Source organism: Struthio camelus, chromosome 14, assembly GCF_040807025.1.
Source record: "Struthio camelus isolate bStrCam1 chromosome 14, bStrCam1.hap1, whole genome shotgun sequence".
NCBI classification, from domain to species: domain Eukaryota; kingdom Metazoa; phylum Chordata; class Aves; order Struthioniformes; family Struthionidae; genus Struthio; species Struthio camelus.
The window spans coordinates 15,143,335-15,162,570 of record NC_090955.1 but is presented as its reverse complement, the minus strand read 5'-3'; the positions used below and the strand labels follow the sequence as shown (position 1 = coordinate 15,162,570).

The window sequence follows — 19,236 nt, the reverse complement described above, 5'->3', positions numbered from 1 at the left end:
TCGATGCGGTGCGGTACCACCTGCACGCAGGAGCAGCTCGCAGCAGCTGACGCGAGCTGGAGACCTGCGAGATGGCGTGGGGCCATGCAAGGCTTGCGCGTTGGAGGTGGCTGCGCTGTGCAGGCAGCGGCTCCGCTCCAAGGTGCAGCGTGAAACTCGGCGTTGGGGCAGGGGGAAAGGATAAATGGGTACACAAATCTGCACTAAACAGCTGTGGCTAATATGTGCTAAAGCTGTACCATTAATCCCATATGGGCCTTCTTAAGGTGCTCGGAGACCACCCATGCAGACTGTGCTCCTGCTTTGCAGATTCACCACTGCTCTCCTTGCTTTTTGAAGCCTCCTCTCAAAAGAGGCCTGTCTGATAGTGGCTGCCGTGATCAGATGAATTATCTGGGCCTCAAGCCAAACGTCTATTCCTTATGTTAGCAGCTTTTAGCTGAAACCGTATAAACACAATGTGGAATGTTAAACATACAGGTCTTAAATCTCTACTGTGCAGGGGAGAGCCTTGTGCTCAACATTATGAGCAGATGGAAGTGTGTTTACTTCTGGGTTGTACAAGTATACAGAATTATGTTTGAACGACTTCACTGCTTTTTCCAGAAAGAATGGAAAGCCTGTTCCTTCAAGAAGCAGCTGCACAAGACTGACTTTTTTTGTTTTGCTTGTGTTTTAAGGCTTAACCTTCTAGGAAGAAAGTGGCCTTTATTTTTAGAAAAGGAATGGTCATGATTTCCAGTGGAGGGGAGGATAGGTATCAGTATGTGAAAGCTAATAAAGAATGAACATCTAGCTGGCTTAGATGCAAAAGCATTAAGACTTCTTCACAGTGGTCATGGAAAAGCAAAAGTGCAGTGCAGGGTAATAAAATAAAAAAACAAAACTAATCCTCGAGCTCTTTTCCTCTGTAAATAGAACTAACAAATAAGGGTTGTTAGTTCATGAGGGTGAAAGAGGTATGATGACTTGGATGCTTGCCGGGAAAAAAAAGGGAAAAAAGCAATGGGGGCATATGTCTGTAGTGACCATCTAACTGCCTGCAATGTCCTTGCTTGGAGTGCAGCCATAGAAGGGGGCTTGGTTTATGCAGACTTTTCATGACATCTTCCTGATTGGCACTTGCACAGTGGTGTTGTAATGGTGGCTAGAGTTCAGAGGCGAGAGTACAGCTGACTTCCAGGCAATTTGCACCATCTTGGCAATGCTGAATTGCAGCGGGGTGTTATGGAGCTTGAACGTCAGCGGAGAAACTGCTTCTCCAAGGAGACAAAATGTGTTCTCATGGCAATGTGCAGATGTAAGGCTGTATTCAGTGCTGAGGTTTTTATGTTAAGAGCGCCCACTTCCATCGGAATGTGAAGGTTAATTGTCAAAATGGCTTAGATCGGGGAAAGATTTTTTTTTTTTTTTTTAACAACTGGTCCTCTCAGGAGGCAGGTGTGATTGCTTGTTTTAGAAAGCTGCTTTTCCTATTGCTTGTCAGGAGGTGGTGGGAAGAGGTAGCTGACCACCTGAAATCCTGGAATAGTGTTATTGCCAAACTACAGAGAACTGTGGAGTATCTGGAATAGGTTAGCTGTGCTTAAATGTGTTGGAAGAGCTCTGTGGGAGTGTGCTGTAGGGTTTGGTGTTCAGAATCCATGCCGATAGTAATCGGAGAACACCGAGGCTACTAGACAAACCGCAAATCTTCTGAGTAGCTAAAAAACCGACAAGGTATTTTCTGGTGTGTTACCAACGCAGGACCACAAAGTGTGCTCCGGTCTTGAGCTCTTCAGCCTTGCAGTGTGAAGTAGAGCTTGGTCGAGCTGCGCAGAGCTGCATGAATGGGGATTTCCTTCTAACAGTCCTCTGTCAGTGCAGTGATTCTGGTTTCGGATGGAAAAACTGAATCTCAGAGTATGTTGTGGCCAAGGATTTCCCCAAACAGTAATCACTTCTGATAATTTCCAACGTGTTGGTTTTGGCTTCAGAAATTCCATCCACTGCAGCTTTAGTGCTTGGCGTCTGCTTCAGAGAAGACATTAGACAGCCATATCTGAATAGGCTCATTTATCTCGGCCGAGTTCTACATGCTGTTTCTTATAGCTATCTTGACCTACCCCCAGTGTGAGTAAACATGCTCTTCAGTAACGCGGAGGTCACCCTGGTGTCTGGAAACCTCTGGATTACTTGTTGCTGTTTGGCCTTGCAATTCTCAGCGAAGGTACCTGATGTTGCAGCGTGAAAGTGCTGAGGAGGCAGCTGGCAGCAAGTTACCCTGGGTCTAAAATGGGAGGAGGATGGTGAAATGATGCAGATGGGGCCATTTCATATCTGACTAGAGATGGTGAAGTCAGGACTTGGTTAGAGTAGCGGCTTTCCCAAGCAGGCGGGAGGTGGTTTCCTGCACTGGTCCTGCAGAGGTGCTGGGGATTAATGCCACTGGTATCTGGCTTGCCAGGAGTCTGATTATACTGCAGGACTCTGTGTGGTTTTTGCTTTGTTTTTCCTTTTTTTTTTTTTTTTTACTGCCCTCCGGCTGTGTGGTCACCCCCAAATGTGGGGAGGCGGTGGGATGCCTGGTAGGCCAATGCAATTGGACTGCTTTAAGGCTACGCTCTCTGCTATCCTTCCCTAGCCCTCTTTCCACCCTTTCCCCATGCCCTGGTCCAGGATCAGGGAAAGCAGTGTAAAGTAGCTGCTGCTCCCGCCCAGAGCTACAGTGCAGGGTCTTGCCCTGCTGTCTCGGTTGCTTCTCAATAGTGCTGCGGGAGCGTGGGGCTCGGGGGGTCGTGGTGCAAAGTGTTGCTGCCTCTGTGCCCTTGCCTTTGCTCCACTTCAGCTCTGCCTGCTCGCTGCTGACAGCCTGGAGAAGGGAGGTTTCCTTCCTTTTCCCTCTTCCTCCCATCATTCAACAGCAATCCGCTTTCCAGGAGTCTCAATTGGACCGCGCTGCAGGGCTGCGCTGCCGGGCCCGCAGCGGTAGCTCTGCCTTTCCCAAAGCCGTGCCGTTGCCCCTCAGTAGGGGTAAGTCACAGAGACAACACCGTTCTTGCAGTACTGATGCCGTTTCCTTGTCTCACCAACTTTTTGGTAGTTCCACTTTCTGCTTGGGAGCTCCTTGCCTGATTGAGGTGCCTAAAGGAAAAGGCTGTTTTGAGTTATGCCTTTTTTTTTTTTTTCTCCCCTCCCCACTGCTTCTCTTGCACCTTTTCCATCTCCAGTACATGCTGATGTCTGAGGGTGGCGTTTCCTGCTCCCCCCTAGTTGAGGGCAGTGACCTTCCTGCAGCAGTTCCAGGTCTAAAGCATGGCTAACGGCTTGTCACCGAGTGATCCTGGCAGGTCTGCGGAAGTCTTTGCAAGAACTAATCAGTTTTTTAACTCTGATGAAATCTGAAGTAAACTAGCAAGGCTTTAAATTACTTCTGCAGAGATTGTTACAGTGTTGTCACGCTTCAGAGAACGTGCTTAGTTTTGTTGTGTTAAACTTGCAGAAATCTGTCTCTAAGGCTGTTTTTATCAGCTCAGCCTTGCTGATCAAGGCTTGGTTTTCCAGTTGTGTAAGCACATGGTCTGTTGTGAGGAGGCGCCCTTTTTTTTTCCCCCCCCTCCGTTTGCATGCGTGCATGAAATAACAATCTCCAGTTTATCAGACTCCTGGACAAGTATTTCTTGCTCAGCTTAGACAATTTTGTATTCTACTGGAATTTTAATGCCTCACTTAAAATAGAACTCGCCGCCTCTGAATTGGATGGTGGCGTTGCTGGCTCGAGCGCGTTACAGCAAACGCACCGACCTGCGGCGGCCGGGCGTAAAGCTCCCCCCGCCCGCGCTGACCACGGCGGGAAGGTGCCGCCGGGGCGCGAGGGCGGCCGAAGCCGGGCCGCTCCGGGGGCTCCGGCACCGCAGGAGGGATGAGCTCAGCAGCGGGGAATGCGCCCTGCGCGGCGCGAGGGGGGCCGGTGCTCCCAGCGCCTATTGTCATCAGCACCGTTCTGCCGATGAAGTCATCGGCCCGCGGCGTGCCGCGGCAGGCCGCGCGGGCGCGGGAAGGGCTCCTGCAGACCCTTCTCCACCGGCGCTAAATGGGAGCCACCGGTGGGGTGCGGGGGAATTTATTAGCGCGGGACGCCGTGGCCGCCCCGGTTAACGAGCGGGGTCCGCGGTGGCGAGCGGGCCGGGCTGGCAGGCTGCCCCGCGGCACTGGCAGGGGACTGGCTCGCTGCGAACAAAGCAGCACTTATGAAAACTTGCTGGCGTATAAAGACCAAACATTCAGGCTGCCTTTTTTTTCCCCGGATCACAAATAGCGTGTAGTGCAGTTTGTATGTGTGACTCAGCTGGAGGCTGGTTATCTGCATTCACGGCGCTAGAGCTGTGGGGAGGGCCGGTTTGGCAGTGAGCAAAGGGCTCTTCCATAGCTGGTGTGAATGGTGGCTCTTATTCTCGTCTTGGTGTTGCATCCTTGCTTTCCGTTAGTCCGCTTTCAGCAGCAGGCAGACAGTATTGGGCCTTCCTTGTCCCTCTGGAAGTGCTTTTCTCAAGCAGCCCAGCTTATCCTGCTGTTCCTGTGCTGGTGGGTTGCTCCTGGTGGTGGCACTGCCAGACCCAAATATCTGCCCGCTGCTTGCTTGCTTCTCGGCAGAGATGTTCCCAAGGCGCGTTCAGCACGCCCGTGCGCTAGGTAGGCTGTGCGCTACCGGCTTCTGCTTGTGGCTCTTCAACATCAGAGCAACACACTTTCGTTGTCGTGCCCGCGCGCTTAACTTGGTATATAGCTCTTAAAGCAACAGAAGCGCTAGTGGTCTTCAGGGTGGAGGTATTAAGGAATTTGATAGTAAGCCAGCCTTAGTTTGACTCTTGTTCCCCACCTGAACAGTTCCAATTTTGAAGTTCTCGTGACTTCTTCCAACTCCCTTGGGTTTTCACTTGTTCTTGGGGAAACTGGTTTGGTGGCTGTTGCTGTAACACTGCTGGCTAAAACTTGCTTTGTTGTACTTCTCACAACCAGAAGAGTAAAGTATAATCTAGGTGCCCATGAACAAGTTATTTTAATGTGCATTTCGCTCTTGAGTCCCTCTGGTTTGATCTTTTCTTATTCTTTTCTGCCTTAAACCTTTTCTGTGATTTTTGCCAAGCCTACACTGAAAGGGCTGAATTTGAACTTGTTTTTGCAGTTAACTTTGACCCCACGAGAGATACTTTGAGATCCAACATGCACTGGTAAAAAGTACAGGGCCGCATATGTCCTAGCAGCCTGAAGATCTCCAACAAACCTGGATGGCTTCAAATCCAGTTAAAGTAAAATCTTAACTTTTGAAACCCCTCATTTGCAGAGTTTAATTTCTCAAGTCCTAAGATGAGTCTCTCGCATAGGAATCTTGAACATTTTTGAATCCCAAGACACCCTCGTAGGCATAGATGAAAATGTCCCCCACTCCCTCCACCCTACTGCCCTCTTGCGAAAACTGGTTTTGCGTCTTCTCTCTGTGTCCAGATCAGCATTCAAAGTTAGTGTTATTACAGGCTTCCACTCAGCGTCACGCTCCTCTGAAAACTCACTTTGTAAAAAGCTTGGTGGATCTGATGCGTAAAGGGTATCACTTACACTTCCTTAAGATACAGGTAATGCCCTGACACTCATTAGTAAAGCAGGCCACTGGCAGTGTCTGGACTCTGTCTTGGCACTATGCAAAGACTAAACTGGGAAAGAATGAAGAGCTGATATTCAGGTAAGTTGGATGCAGAGGAACAGTTATTTTATGGGTCATAGAACAAACTGCAAACACCGCTGAAGTCAAGATGTAATCAGTCTGGAGTTTGTTGCCATTAGAGGCTAGCAGATCATAGCTAGGAATCTAAGAAACTGGCCAAAATTCAACTACTCCGATGCCAGCTACGTGAAAAAAGCACAGCTTGTGTTTTCTCTTGGTAAGCTGGCTGCAAGCTTCCAGGGGACAAGCTACGCTCAGAGGTCTGCGAAGCTGCGAGGTGGACCTAGGCGTAAGGGGTCATTGAAGGAAACGGTTGAAATATGTTTCTCAAAGCACAAAGGAACCCATGTAATTGATTTGCAGACATGCTGTCCCTTCAGAGGACTTTACTAATGTCTTTAGCAGGCACAGTAAGCCTGTGGAGCGAACACATACTGTATGCTTCAGCAAAGAATTTCCTTAGACAGCTTGCTCAGCTTCGAGTCTCATCTGCATACTTCTGTGTGGCGTGCACAAGCAGTGCAGAGGAAGACTTTGAAAGAGCTCGGCTGGATGTGAAGTTTTAATTGTTACAGAATATTAAGCCCTAATGAGTGCTTAATTTTTGCCCCCCCCTTCCCCCCCAATTGTTATAGCTATGTAAGAAATGGAAGAGAATAATTAGCAGTGGGAAAGTGATCAGACTACCAAATACCAGGATTTAAAATTTCTAAGATCCAGACATAAATGATGTGTAACTGAGATGAACTTTGTGCACTCCAAAGTTTCATATGTATCTGGAAACATGGAATAAGGGCTGTTGTTGAGACTACTTCTTTGTTTTGCATTGAGGGCCATACGTGCTGGGTTCTTCCTGCATGTGAAGGTATAAAAACAAAGGGTAAACGGGGAAGATGCAAGGTTGGAAGGTGACCCCTTTTTTAGAGGAGCTGGATGTTAAGATCAAAGCTGTGTGATTGAGGTAGAGCTTCCACATGTGAAGACCAACAGTAAAACTTCTGAGATGACATCGCTCAGATTGTAGTCGAATCATGTTGACTGCAGCCTCAATCAAGAAACTGCACGTTTCAGGAAAAAAAACTACTTAAACGTTGTTTTTTCAGTCCTTCGTTTCTTTCACAAGACTTAACAGAGGCTCAGTTACTAACTAGCTCAATTTAGTAAGGAAACTGCTGCTGTAGCTTATCTTGTTTCCACTAATTGTCTGACAGAACGACATGCAGCTCTACTGTAGGGTAGAGTTTGAGTGTTGCCACTAATTGTCTAATACTTGTGTGTTTAATCTGAATATAAAGCTGCCTTGCACGTGAGCAAAAGATACTATTCACAGACTTTGGATTTTTTTTTTTGATTCAGAATAATTTAGTTTTAAAAGGAACCACTGAAGACCATCTAATCTAAGCCCTCTTCTCTGAACTGGTCCAACTAGATCAAATTGCTCAAGGCAGTGTTGAATTTGAATATCTCTGAGGATGGAGATTTTACAGTCTCTCTGAGCTTCTGTTTCACTATGCAACAGTTTCTCTTGTAGAGAGGGTATTTTTCTAAAAATCTAGTTGGAATTGTCATGTTGCAACTTGAAACCCTTTGAGCAGAGGAATGATGGGACTTCCGTTCTGCCTTTGGGACAAGATCTTCTTTTAAAAGCTTAGTTTTGCTCTGGAAACCATGTTTCTGTAGATACAAAGTTGACTGATATAAAGGTTGTGCTCTGGGCTGGGAGAAAGCCCAAGGAGGGCAAGTGAAGCTGTTTCAGAAGATTGCTGAGATCACAGGAATTTCTCTTGAAGCACAAGCTCTTGAAATCAAGTGATGGTAGATTAGAAGTTTAAGTATTCTTAATAGCTCTGAAGAAGGCTTAAAATGAAATTGTAGCATATCCTAGGTGCTTAGAGTAAATGCAAAAGACACTGAATTTACTTAGTCATGGATACTGTGACTTAATGGGCCTAAGATGGCTATATTTCAAGAGCTGACATCAAGTGGGGAATGTTGCTCCCTTGCTTGCTAGTGCACAGAACTGTAGGGAGAGTTTAGAGATCTTTGCTGGAGTAGATAAATTTGTAAGCTTCAAATCAAGGCCAGGTTTTAGAGCTCTGGTTCTTGCTTTTGGGCTTGGTACAAGTGAAAATGCAGAGTACCAAGCACCAAGCTCTGCAGCTTTGGTGAGTTGGGTAGTGAGGTCTGTTGCAGCCCAAGCCATAAAAATGGCACACGTTTGTCTTGGGATGGTCACATTTTTGGCTCAAACTATTTACAACACTGGCTCAGAGCTAGGCACTGAAGTATCTTAGCTTTATGCTTTAAAGAGTGTGATATTAACAGTCCAAGTGTAACATATCGTGTTAATATTCGATGTAGAGCTACAATTATAAATCAGCTTGAGTAGTTTAAACTTGGTTCCTTTTCAGGATTTAAATTAGTGCTGTGTTCTGCAGGCCTTCTGGAATCTCCATAATCCATTTTTTGGGCTGGTTGCCACTTAGTTAATAGGATAATAAAAGAGTAAGAATTGCAATCGAGACTCTGAGGTGTGATGGGGAAACAAACCAGCTCTGGGTCAGTCTGTTTTCCTCTTTACCCTAGCAGGCAGTCACTTAAATGCTAATAGCTGGCTAAGGAGCAGGATACTCCTACATAAAACTTACTGTTGTAGGCTATATATAGTTTGTGTGTTGGGTTTTTTTTTTAACTGAAGAGTGAGTGCTTGCTTGTTCAATGCTGATGTTGATTCTGCAGAACAGCTTAAGTCTGGCTGGCAGGTTCTCCTGAATAGTCAGCATGTAGGTAATGTTAAGCCGCAGCAGAACGCCAAGGCTTCTAACTTTGGCTGTGCAGCGGGCTGACTTAAATGTGTTCCTGTGAACTGCTTCTGATTTAACGCATCAAAACAAAGTCTTCATGTTGCTTGATGATTTTTGCTATTTTGTTGACACTGGATTGCCATCTGGTAATTTTATAGGAGGAATGCGAGTTACAATTAGAGTAACTGAGGTAAAAATATGCATTAAACAATGTAGGTGAGAATAAAGGCTGCTATTAAATCCAAACATGAGTGCTTCTACTTTTTGTACTTATTCCTGGTTCTGGACTGTCTGTCTAGCCATGATAATATGCAGACTGTCTGAATGTGGTCACTTAACAGCATTCACGGATTCAGAGTCACAGCTGACTGTTGACGGAACTTGCATCTACCAGGCCAAAAATACTGCGCCCCAATGTAGAGAACTTTGCTGTTCTAGATGACACCTTTTGCAGCTAATCTTCAATGTTTCCAGCAGAGCGCAAGTCCTGATAAATATTATTTTGAGACAGGTGAAAGACTGGCACTCGAGCTATGAATTCCTAGGTTATGCCCATGCTCTCCATTTAAAAAAAAAAAAAACAAAAAAACAAAAACCACTTCACTCGACAGTACGAGGCAAATGGTACTCGGCAGCTATCCTGCTCTCTGCCCTGCTGCTGCACGTAGTAGTGCTGTGGTGTGACTCAGATGCTGAGGAACTTCAGGCTCCAAAGTATGCCTTCTCATACTTCATCAAGTTAATCACTGAATGACTGCACTCCGGCATATGTGCGCTTGAATCTTACAGACATTAATTTATGCTTCATAACATGAATAAAGTAAATTATGCAGATTGCAGTATTTTCTTGGGGGGGGGGGGTTGCACTTGAGCTGTCTATAAAGGTGCTGCAGAGAAATTTTCAGGCCTGCTAAATTATCCTGGCAGACAAGATATGTCAACTCACTTCCTTAGCACCGGTGAAAGGCAGGGAGCGGCTGCTATCGCTGTCAGTCGGCACAGGGAGGACTCCTTGAATCTGGGGAGACTTGCCTCGTGCCATGAAGTAAACACATGCTTAGAAAATTAGACACATTCGTTTACTGCGGACGATATGCAGGCTTGTCAGGGCAGCCTCCTCACTGTCCCCCTGGGCAGGACAAGCACGTAAGAAGTTGGTACGCTCAGGCTGGTCCAAGAGCAGAAGTGAAGCCTGGTAGAGGAGAGGAAACTCTTGCTCCAGCTGTCTTTAAATAAAGAGAGGGATGAAGTTTAGTTCTTTGAAAGCTACCAAGTGGAGATGCTTCATGGTGTAGCTGATGAGGGGGCGAGCATACAATAAAAGCTTAAGCTTTTGTCCTGTGAGGGTTGTGTAAATCTGCTGTAGTGTCTCTCCATGTCATAGCACAGAGAGTTTTCTTCGATGTACTTAACTTATCAAAGCTGAATGCCAAGCATTGTGCTGCTAACCTGCCGGTAGTGGGAAATGAATATGCAAGGGGCTGCGCAGTTACACTGTAATTCTGAAGTGGTGACCACAATTAGTATGCATATCTTTATGCTATAAATAGCTTGCAAGTTCCAGAGGAGTAACTGAGAAATGTAGCTTGAAAGGCTCAGTAAAGCTCTAAAGCAGAGCTTATGTGAATAATAAGCGCAGCTAAAAGTAGTGTTCCTAGTAGGAAAGCACTGTTGCAAGATCTGCTGTTCTTACAATCCATTTTCCAGTCTAGTATAGCTAGCAAAAGTGTCCTGAGGCAAACCGGGAATGCCTGGAATCCGTTGGAAACCCAGCTGTATTAGGGTACAAAATAGTATATGAAGCAGCAATTTTAGATACTAAGCGCTGTTGGAACTGGAGGAATCTTTCACCGTTCCAAAATGTTGGCTGTATCAGACTGGCAGTCTGAGCTCCAAGCTGGTGCAGGACACTGGCCGCTTTGGTTGTTCTAAACTACTGTCAGGGTTGGCAGGTTCTATCCTCCTGATGGAGGTCCTGTTAATAGATGCTTATTTTACTGGGCAGGGCTTAATACCTAGAGAGACCCCGAAGAGAATGAACTTCTGATTATTTTTAGTCAGTCAGTTAAGATGACACCACCAAGGTGGAGGCTCTTCTGGAGAGATGGTAGGCTGCTGAAGGGAGCCAAGCTTCACGCGGTGCTGGGAAGCTCAGCCTGCAGAGGAAGGCTAACTGGATAGACTAGACTGTTTCTCTGCAGACAAATGAGTATCGCAGACTGGAGCGAGGTCCTGAAACAGCCTCCCCTTTGGTATAGACGGGGCAGTGTTTCGGGCAGATGGCAGGAGTTTCGTGATGCAGTTCTCAGCGATGCAGGATCTTTTCTTGAACTTGGAAGGTCCTTTTCTATCGTGTTGCAGATCTTGAGCCCAGGCAAACTTGTGGGTGAGTTGCAAGTTGGAGCCTGAGATCCACTTAAGCTGGAAGAGGTGCAGTTTGTGGGAAGAGCGTGCGGGCGGCTCTGCTGAAGTTCTCCTGTTCTGGCTGCGAGTCCGTTTCCCTCCCCCTTCCCCACCCCAGATGAGAGCAGACAAGTCCTCCTACAAGCAGACTTGGAAAAAATTATGTCATGAGATCCCTATGCACATCAGGAAATTTGGAAACCTTAAGAGTATACTAACTTTACTGACAAAATACAGTTGCAGGGATGTTAGCAGCCCCCAAGGAGGAAGAACTGTCCCGTTCCAATTGCAAGCCGCTCGAACCTTTTCCTGTAATTAGGGAAACTGCCTTGCTCCCCGGCCTCTCTAGATGAGCCCTGATAAGATGGGAGATTCCTGTTGCTAATGTGAAGCTGTCTTTTGTGTGTGCGCGCTCCTTTTCCTCTGGTCAAAGGCTGCTGCTGAGTCATGCCCTCGGAAATGGCGATGAAGCATTGGAGGAAGCGGCTTTGGCTGACTAACACGGAGCCGGCTGCTGCGGCAACCGTGGCACATCTGCATATAGGCGTTATTTATGTGCTGTAAATATGAAATAGGCCATTCTTTATCTTAAGTAATGTGTGTGTAGCAGCATACTTGAGGTGACTGTCTTGCTGGCTTTCATCCCTGGGAACACGGGATGGCTTTCTGAAACAAATTTAATTTTGGTGTACTAAATCATCGCTGGGTCCACTCTAGTAAAAATGCCGATGTCAGTATAAATCTGAAACTAATGCTCTGAGGAATTTCTGGCTTGGTGATGCGATTGCTAGCAGTTTACTCTAAAACTTCCTTGTGAATGAATCGCTCTGTTGTGGTCGTGTCGGATGGAAGTACTGCAGGCAGGGGCAGAGCGAAGAGCAGCCGCTCGGGTGCAAGAGTGGGCAGTAAGGGGCTCCCGCTGCAGGCGCTACCCTTCTGATTTTTGCACGTTTCCAGCCCGTAATTCTAGCTTGGGAAGCTTGAGCACTGGGTCTTGCTGCCGGGAGAGTTTCGGGTCTGTGTCTTCTGAAGAGCTGTAAGATGCACCTCTTCCTTGTGCTGTGATGCAATTCCTTTCAGGAAAGCTTTCCTTGATAAGTTGTAATGGACCATCTTCTCTCCCCTGAATAGCTTGGGATTCGGCTGAAAGCAGTGAGGAAATGGAGGAGTACAAAGGGCTATCTGTTTAATTGTCGCTACGAGACAAGACTACTTACGTGGTGTAGACTTTTGCCTTAGAACTTGTAGTTACAATCTGGCGGGGTTTAATCACTTCATAGCTATCATATATCTCGGTCTGGATGCAAAATCAGCTATGAGCAGTCATGTGTTAGACGCTTATCAAAATTCTATAAGATTAGTCAAAATTGATGTTTAAAACAATAAAAATAAAATACAAGTAGAGAGCAGATGTTAGCTGTCCAGAAAGGCAAAATGCCATTCAAGGTCTGATGTTACAGTATTATCTGCTTAGAACATACTGTTCCGTTGGGAAACCATGTAAACATTAACTACTTCATCTGAGCATTGAGTTAAAGCGAACACTCTGGTGCTTACTGTTCTTGGTTACTATTCTCTATAATCACTCTCTTCTTTCTTTCCTTTTTTTTTTCTTTTGGAAGTCGAGCGATCTTTTTGTTTTGATAGCATGGTATTGGGTTACTGCTGCGGTCTCTGTAACTGAAGAGGAGCGAGCTAATGCGTGCCCAGCAACTGCTGGCCATGGTGAAGTGAAGCACAGAGGACTCGATACTTGTAAAGACTCTGAATTTAAACTTGAGGGGGCCACTGAAGTGCTGAACAATTTTCCTTTGATAGCTAGGACTCATTAAGATCCCTGTCTTGGTGGCAGGAAGGTGACTTTATCCCACTTTAGTTGACTTTACTTCAACATTTGCTCAGGTAGATGGAGAGCAGACAGAAGCTGACTTGCAGACACTTCTGCAGACGAAAGATCACTTGCAACTTCTGCTGACTAAAAAGGAATTTCTGTAATTGCTTTCACTGCATTGGGGGACAGAACAAGAGAAGTGCCCTGGTATAACTTGCGGCTATAAATGAAAAGATAAGTCAGGCTCAGGGGGTCTTATACTGTTATAGAGCATCTCTTCTTTGAGTGCTAACAAACTAGAATTGTTACAAGTATAATATAACCTGAGCAGCAACTGCAAACTCAAAGGGTAATGTATCTAGCCTGTGACCCCTAAAACCAAAGTATGTTACAGGGATGCTCACAGAACTACAGAGGTCTTGCTTCATAAGGCCAAAACGCCCTGGCAGACAGCTTTTTACAACAGTCTGGTCTTGATGCCCAGCAGCCATAAACATAGCTTAAAGTAGAGCTGTTGGGTGGCCACTGTGGTGATAAACTTCTGTTAGACTCAAGTGTGACTTGGTTTTGCCAGAGCTTGTTTTTTCATTTTAACTCTCAATTTATAGTAGTTGAGTAACATGAATGAAATGATTGTGCAAGCAGAAATGTAATAGTGCAAAAAAGGATGTCTTATTGTCTTCCGCTCCCCACTTGGCTGTTTGTACCTAGGTCTTGATGCATCCAGACTTGGCTCTAATTCTGAGCTCCTTGCTGGATTTTATTGCATAGCATGTTTTGCTACCATTTTTAATGCAAACTTATTGATGTGTCTGTGGGGATGCATTTGTGTACGAGTGCAGCTTCCTAAATGTTGCTTTAGGTGTGCCCTGGAGCATTCAGCTCCTGTTGGGATGCTGTTCTTGTGAAATCCATTGTATCCTATGTGGCTTATTTCATAGGATGTAAATGCCACTGAAAACATTGGGTAGCGATTAACATCTAAATTGAAAATATCAAAGATCTTTAACTGCTGATTCTTCTAACCCAATGTTGCAACGTTTCAAGGGTGGGTGACGAGCCCTGCAGACCTGGTGTGCCTGTCTCTCCTGCCAGAGCTGTTTCCTTGCAGTCTATAACCTGTGGCAGGGCATCCCCCACCAGCACTGGGGTGTCTGCAATTTCTGAGCACCAACTCGGCAGCTTGCCAGATACTGACACAAAATAGAGATGAAGTGGAGCTGGAAATCCCTGCACTTCAGAATAGCGAAAAGAAAGACTAGTCTGCAGTAACGGCTGTGCTGTGGGGTTTGCTGGTCAAAAATAGGACTGAGGCCAATGGCTTGTTGGAATTGATGGATTATCTACTTACGTGAGAACATCTGCAGTGATATTGGGCAGCTTTTGTGTTGTAGCTGGGGAACACCGAGTCCTCAGCCTCCTCTTTCCTCCCATCTAATTCGGGGCACAAATTTCTCTCTGAACAAGGGCCTGAAGTGACCTGGGTAGCTTCTCTTGTCCATGACTACCTGGGCACAAGTTTGGGCAAGACACTTCATAAGCGTGCATCTGTCGCTTAGGATGTGGCATAATCAGTTTTATGTCTTTTGTCTTCCAGATAGTAAAGCCATAGTTGATGGAAACTTAAAGTTGATCCTTGGCCTAATATGGACCCTTATCCTCCACTACTCAATTTCCATGCCAGTGTGGGAAGATGAAGGTGATGATGATGCAAAGAAGCAGACCCCTAAGCAGAGACTGCTGGGGTGGATTCAGAACAAAATTCCTTACTTGCCAATCACAAACTTCAATCAAAACTGGCAGGATGGCAAAGCACTGGGGGCTCTTGTTGACAGCTGTGCTCCAGGTAAGTCCTTTGGTCTGATGGTCAGTGTTGTCCTTACTGCCTTGTGGCAGCTCTGCTGTTTTCATCGGGTGAGGTTTTCGCTGCTTAGGTGGAGATGGGAATGAGGCTCCCAAGAAAACTGGAGTCTGAAGAGGCCAGCTATGAGAAGAAGCATGTTGTAGATGACTTGGCCAAGAGAAATACTGGCTTAAAGCAGAATATGTGATTGTGTTATTGGACTTGCTGGATCTAAGCTTTGTATTGGGTGCAAGGGGCAAAGGTGCAAATACTGATTATTAACTGCAAGATAGGCTTGTTCCCACAGCAAGTGCCAACAACCTTTCAAATTCAGGGCGCAGTAGGAGGTTTCATATGTTCTCCTGAGACAGGATTGCACAGGGAGCACAACATAGCCAGAAGCTGTACACTACCTGAAACTTCAGTGTTTAGCAAGTGAAGGCAGTGCTGCTTTGGCCAAGTAATGTGATGAGGTGTGGAAGGGGCACATTTCCCTTACCTTCCTCTGAAATGGCCTTCTTAACGTGGTTGCTGGTGCTCCTGTAATGCGTTTTGGGGCACTGTGGCAAACAGTTGAGATGTTCTTTTTGAAGTCTGCTGCAGGAGAACCAGCAGAATGTAAAGGCTCGCTAGATATATTGATACTGAATTTGGAGAGGTGTCTTCCACAGGTTGAATCAACAGTGCACTTGTGTGGCTGACTGAAAGTCTATCCTTGACTTTTGATTTGGCTGGCAAGGTGGGCGGGAATCTCTCCAAATTGGCTTTTGAATATCTGTGCTAGGAGGAGAGCCCTTGGAAATGCCAGTTGTTGTCTCGGGAGCATTTTCAGGGAGCAGCATGCGCTCATCTCGTTTTGGTTTGACACAAATCAAAATTTCACAGTGTGTTTCTTAAAGGATGGTAAGTGGATAAGTCTGCATTAGGAGCTGTATAGCAGCATAATACAAGCAGCTGTGGAATTTGTACTTGATTTTTTTTTTTTAGTTAGGGAAGCTTCTTTACAGATGACAAATAACTGAAATGTGCTTGCAGGCCTGTGCCCTGACTGGGAAACCTGGGACCCAAACAAGCCTGTTGACAACGCGCGCGAAGCCATGCAGCAGGCAGACGACTGGCTGGGGGTGCCGCAGGTAAGGGAGTCCAGGCTGCAAAGACACAGGCTGAGCGCGTGCCGGAAGCACAAAAGATAGCTTTGTTGTACTTGCAACTTGTGCTTTAAGCAAACTTGAATTTAGATTTGGAAGAGCAGGTGAAACTTGACACTTCTAAAAGTCACTTGTTTACTTGAGTGAAATTGTCCAAACAGGGCAAAATTTAATGTAATACGCTGTTACATATCAGAGCGCTAATTGTTAGATTTTGTTTAGCTCTCTCCAGTGAAAATAGCCAGAGTTGCAACATGTAAATGATGTGTGGGGCGGGGTGTGCACATTTAGTGGTGCCCTATTTAATAGTCCATTGAGTGAGTTTGTTCTTTTGGTGCATTGAATTCCTGGAAGAAAAAAACTCACTGGGTTAGGAAATCTCCTGTGACGATGACTTTTAAATAGAGAACAATGTATTTTCAGACCAGATTGCTTTCATACTGAAAGTTTGAAAGAAGTGCTGAAATATCCAGAACTGTTGGAGCAGCTTGTATCTTGGGAGCAGGAAAAGAAACCGGACAAAAGTTTCACTTTGCAAGCACTGCAATTCAGGACTGTTGCAGTTCAGGGCAGGATTAAGAGGTCTTAATACTTCCAGTTTCAGTTATCCCCAGGTAGCTTCTGGGGAGAGGGTAGCTGCAGTTGTCTTGGCTTGCTCTTACATAGTTTGTCACTAAACCCCTAATAATCAAAGTGCAAAAAGTATCGCATCCCTCAAACCGCATTGGGACTGTAATGAGCTTCTTGATTTTCTTGCCATGAGATAATAAATGATGATGTTTGTATCTAAGGGAGAATGAACGTAAGAAATCACATCAGCATGTGGGAGTTTGGAAGTGTAAGAATCTGTGCTGTGGCTCTGTTTCTATGTTGACATGCAGCAACCAAACACTAATATAATATACTTTATTGCATCATCTTTCAGGTTATTACCCCTGAAGAAATTATCCACCCTGATGTGGATGAGCACTCTGTAATGACTTACTTGTCGCAGTTCCCCAAAGCCAAGCTCAAACCAGGAGCTCCTTTGAAACCCAAACTGAATCCAAAGAAAGCAAGAGCTTATGGTAGAGGTAAGGGCTCAGCAAACTTAAGCTGCACAGAGTATTTAACTCTTCAGAAAGCTGGGTGGGGTTTTTTGCTTATGTTGAACTCCAGACCTACTGTAACAGACTTCAAAGTTTCACTTGTATACTCTTGGTGTGGTGCCTGGTTTCAGAAATACGTGGATATAGTCCAAAAGACACTCCTAGTTCTAACATGTAAATTCCCCAGACTCTCTGAACCTGTTTTGCAAGCCGCCAGCCTTGCAGACCACAGCTGGAAGAAGTAGCATGAGATGGGGCTAAAACGACTTTGATTTGAAATCTACGTAGCAGTATTGCTGCTGACAGCCATTGATATGGAGTGAATGCTTCTGATGATGAAGCGCTCCTTTAAAGAAGACGACCCCCTTTTCATCCTTGTGTAGCTCTGTGCAGGCACTCTGTAGAGGCAATGAGTCCAATTTCCCAGGCAGTGGTGACCGATGTATCTACGTACGCTGATTCTAAACCAATTATTTGAATTGATTGACAGGTGTGAATACTTTGATTGCACATGCACAAAGATGTGTTGCTAACCCTTCAAACATGAAGTAGTGCTGTATTTGCTATTTGGGGGGACATATCCGTAAATACTTAGGCAATTGGCGGTCTATGTAGCTATTCATATTTTTCGCTTGCATTTTAAATGGATAATTCCTCTAACTGCTGTTGTGGTTCTACTCTAGATTGGAATACAAATACAGCTAAATGAGTAACAAATCTTTACCTTTAGTGCCTAAGGAGATGTCTTGCTAAATATCAGATCATTACATTTAAGTTTGTTCTCCCTTCCAGCTTATTTTAGATTTGGGGCTTGCTGTTTGGTCCTTCAAGATTTTTAGAATTAGTGGATTTCACGATTGGTGTGCAAGAGTGTAATGGAAGGGAAAGAGACTTTCTTGAACTTTCTATATTCTAGTTGTTTTTTCAACTTGATTTTCAATTGAAATTTAAGTAGTTGAATGCACAGGCATGGGGAATGCACTTTCTCTTCACTGAAGAGCAGTTGCTATAGTTAGAAGCAGGTTTAGCAGTTCATCCTACTTGGGCTTTATGTCCTTTTATCGGTGGCTTCTGCAGCAGAGCACAAATACAAAGATGTATTTGTCAGACCTCAAATATACAAACTATCTATGCTACAGGTACCAACTTGCATCAGTCTACCAAGTCTGCCTTTATTCATTTTCATGTTATTTCCAAGAACTCAGATCTTCCCCCCCACTTCTGTGCATGCCGTGCTCTGATGCCATTGTAATGGAGATTATAATGGTTGAATAGCTCTTCTTGAAAGATTGTTATTTTCCCAAACTTAATTGCCTGACTATAATCACTGAGTATAAATGACAAGCTTGTGTGGCTATTGTATGCCCAGACATAGAGGGACAGAACTGCAGGGTAACAGCAATGGCTCACTAGTAGACTGGACAGGGTCTTTTGGACAAAAGAGGAACAGTTTTAGGCTTCCAGGAAAAGGTGATCATCAAGTGTGATGTTTGCTACTGCTGTAGTTTATTTCTAGGTTAGCTGTCTGAAGTAAGCCTACGAAGGTGTTAAAGAGCATGCAGTTGCTACAAATTCTCGTTTAACCACCCAATGGTAGAACCTAGAAGATCAGCTGTAACCTTGCTATTCAGAAAGTGCCGTTGCTAATGCTGTCCTGGCCAAAGCTGCCTTCTGAGGATAATCTATCGGTGCCTTTGTGCCTTCAGGAGAGAGGCTTAAATACTATATTCTAATGCTTGTGCAGTGGATTGAAGATATGCAGAGCAAACTTGTAGCTGTTTAAACTTGATGATAATCTAGGGGTTAGTTTGAAAGAATGAATATGTCAATTGTTAACACCTTATCAGAATGCTCAGATTTCCTAGTAAAAACATAATCTTCCTTGCATTACTCTCAAGTTATTGTTTTCTGAAGATAAACAAGTTCAGGAATTCTGTTGTTCACAGCCACTTCCCTTATAATCTATCAGACTTTGCATTTTCCACTAATTGTGCTATGGAGAAGTGGTGCCCATGGTTTTATGAATAAGCTGATGTGTAATTCCTTTGGAAGGAAGGGTATATATGTTTGGACTAGTCTAGAACTAGCAACTTTGGGAAGTTCTTCCACCCACTCGGTCTGACACCACCATGACAGGTGTAATGACCTAGGGCTAAGTATAAAAGGATGATGAAACACTGCTGGTAATGGCATGCTGTAGCAGGCCCTGTGCTAAGGAATAAGGAAACAGTCTGATTAAAAGTTAAACTGAAGCGGCAGTGAGTTGCAGGATTTTCATGGCTTGAGATGGTTCTGCGTAGCATTTATACAGTGTTCAGTCTGGCAAAGTAGTTTGAGCAGCTTTCAGACAAGAAGTTTGAGCTGTGTCTAAACAACTGAGTAAGTTCTGAAAATGGAATAAAATAGGACAGTATAGCT

At 45.1% G+C, this 19,236-nt stretch overlaps 1 protein-coding gene across 7 annotated transcripts in view; it reads left to right on the top strand.

The window, feature by feature from the left end:
* Positions 1-19,236, top strand: part of FLNB (filamin B) — an 81,926-nt gene that overhangs the window by 13,308 nt on the left and 49,382 nt on the right. For all 7 annotated transcript variants that reach the window (XM_068907309.1, XM_068907308.1, XM_068907304.1 and 4 more), the window contains exons 2-4: positions 14,337-14,585; positions 15,618-15,715; positions 16,656-16,803. In XM_068907309.1, coding sequence (XP_068763410.1) covers positions 14,337-14,585; positions 15,618-15,715; positions 16,656-16,803 — 495 coding nt within the window. The remainder of the gene's footprint in view (positions 1-14,336; positions 14,586-15,617; positions 15,716-16,655; positions 16,804-19,236) is intronic.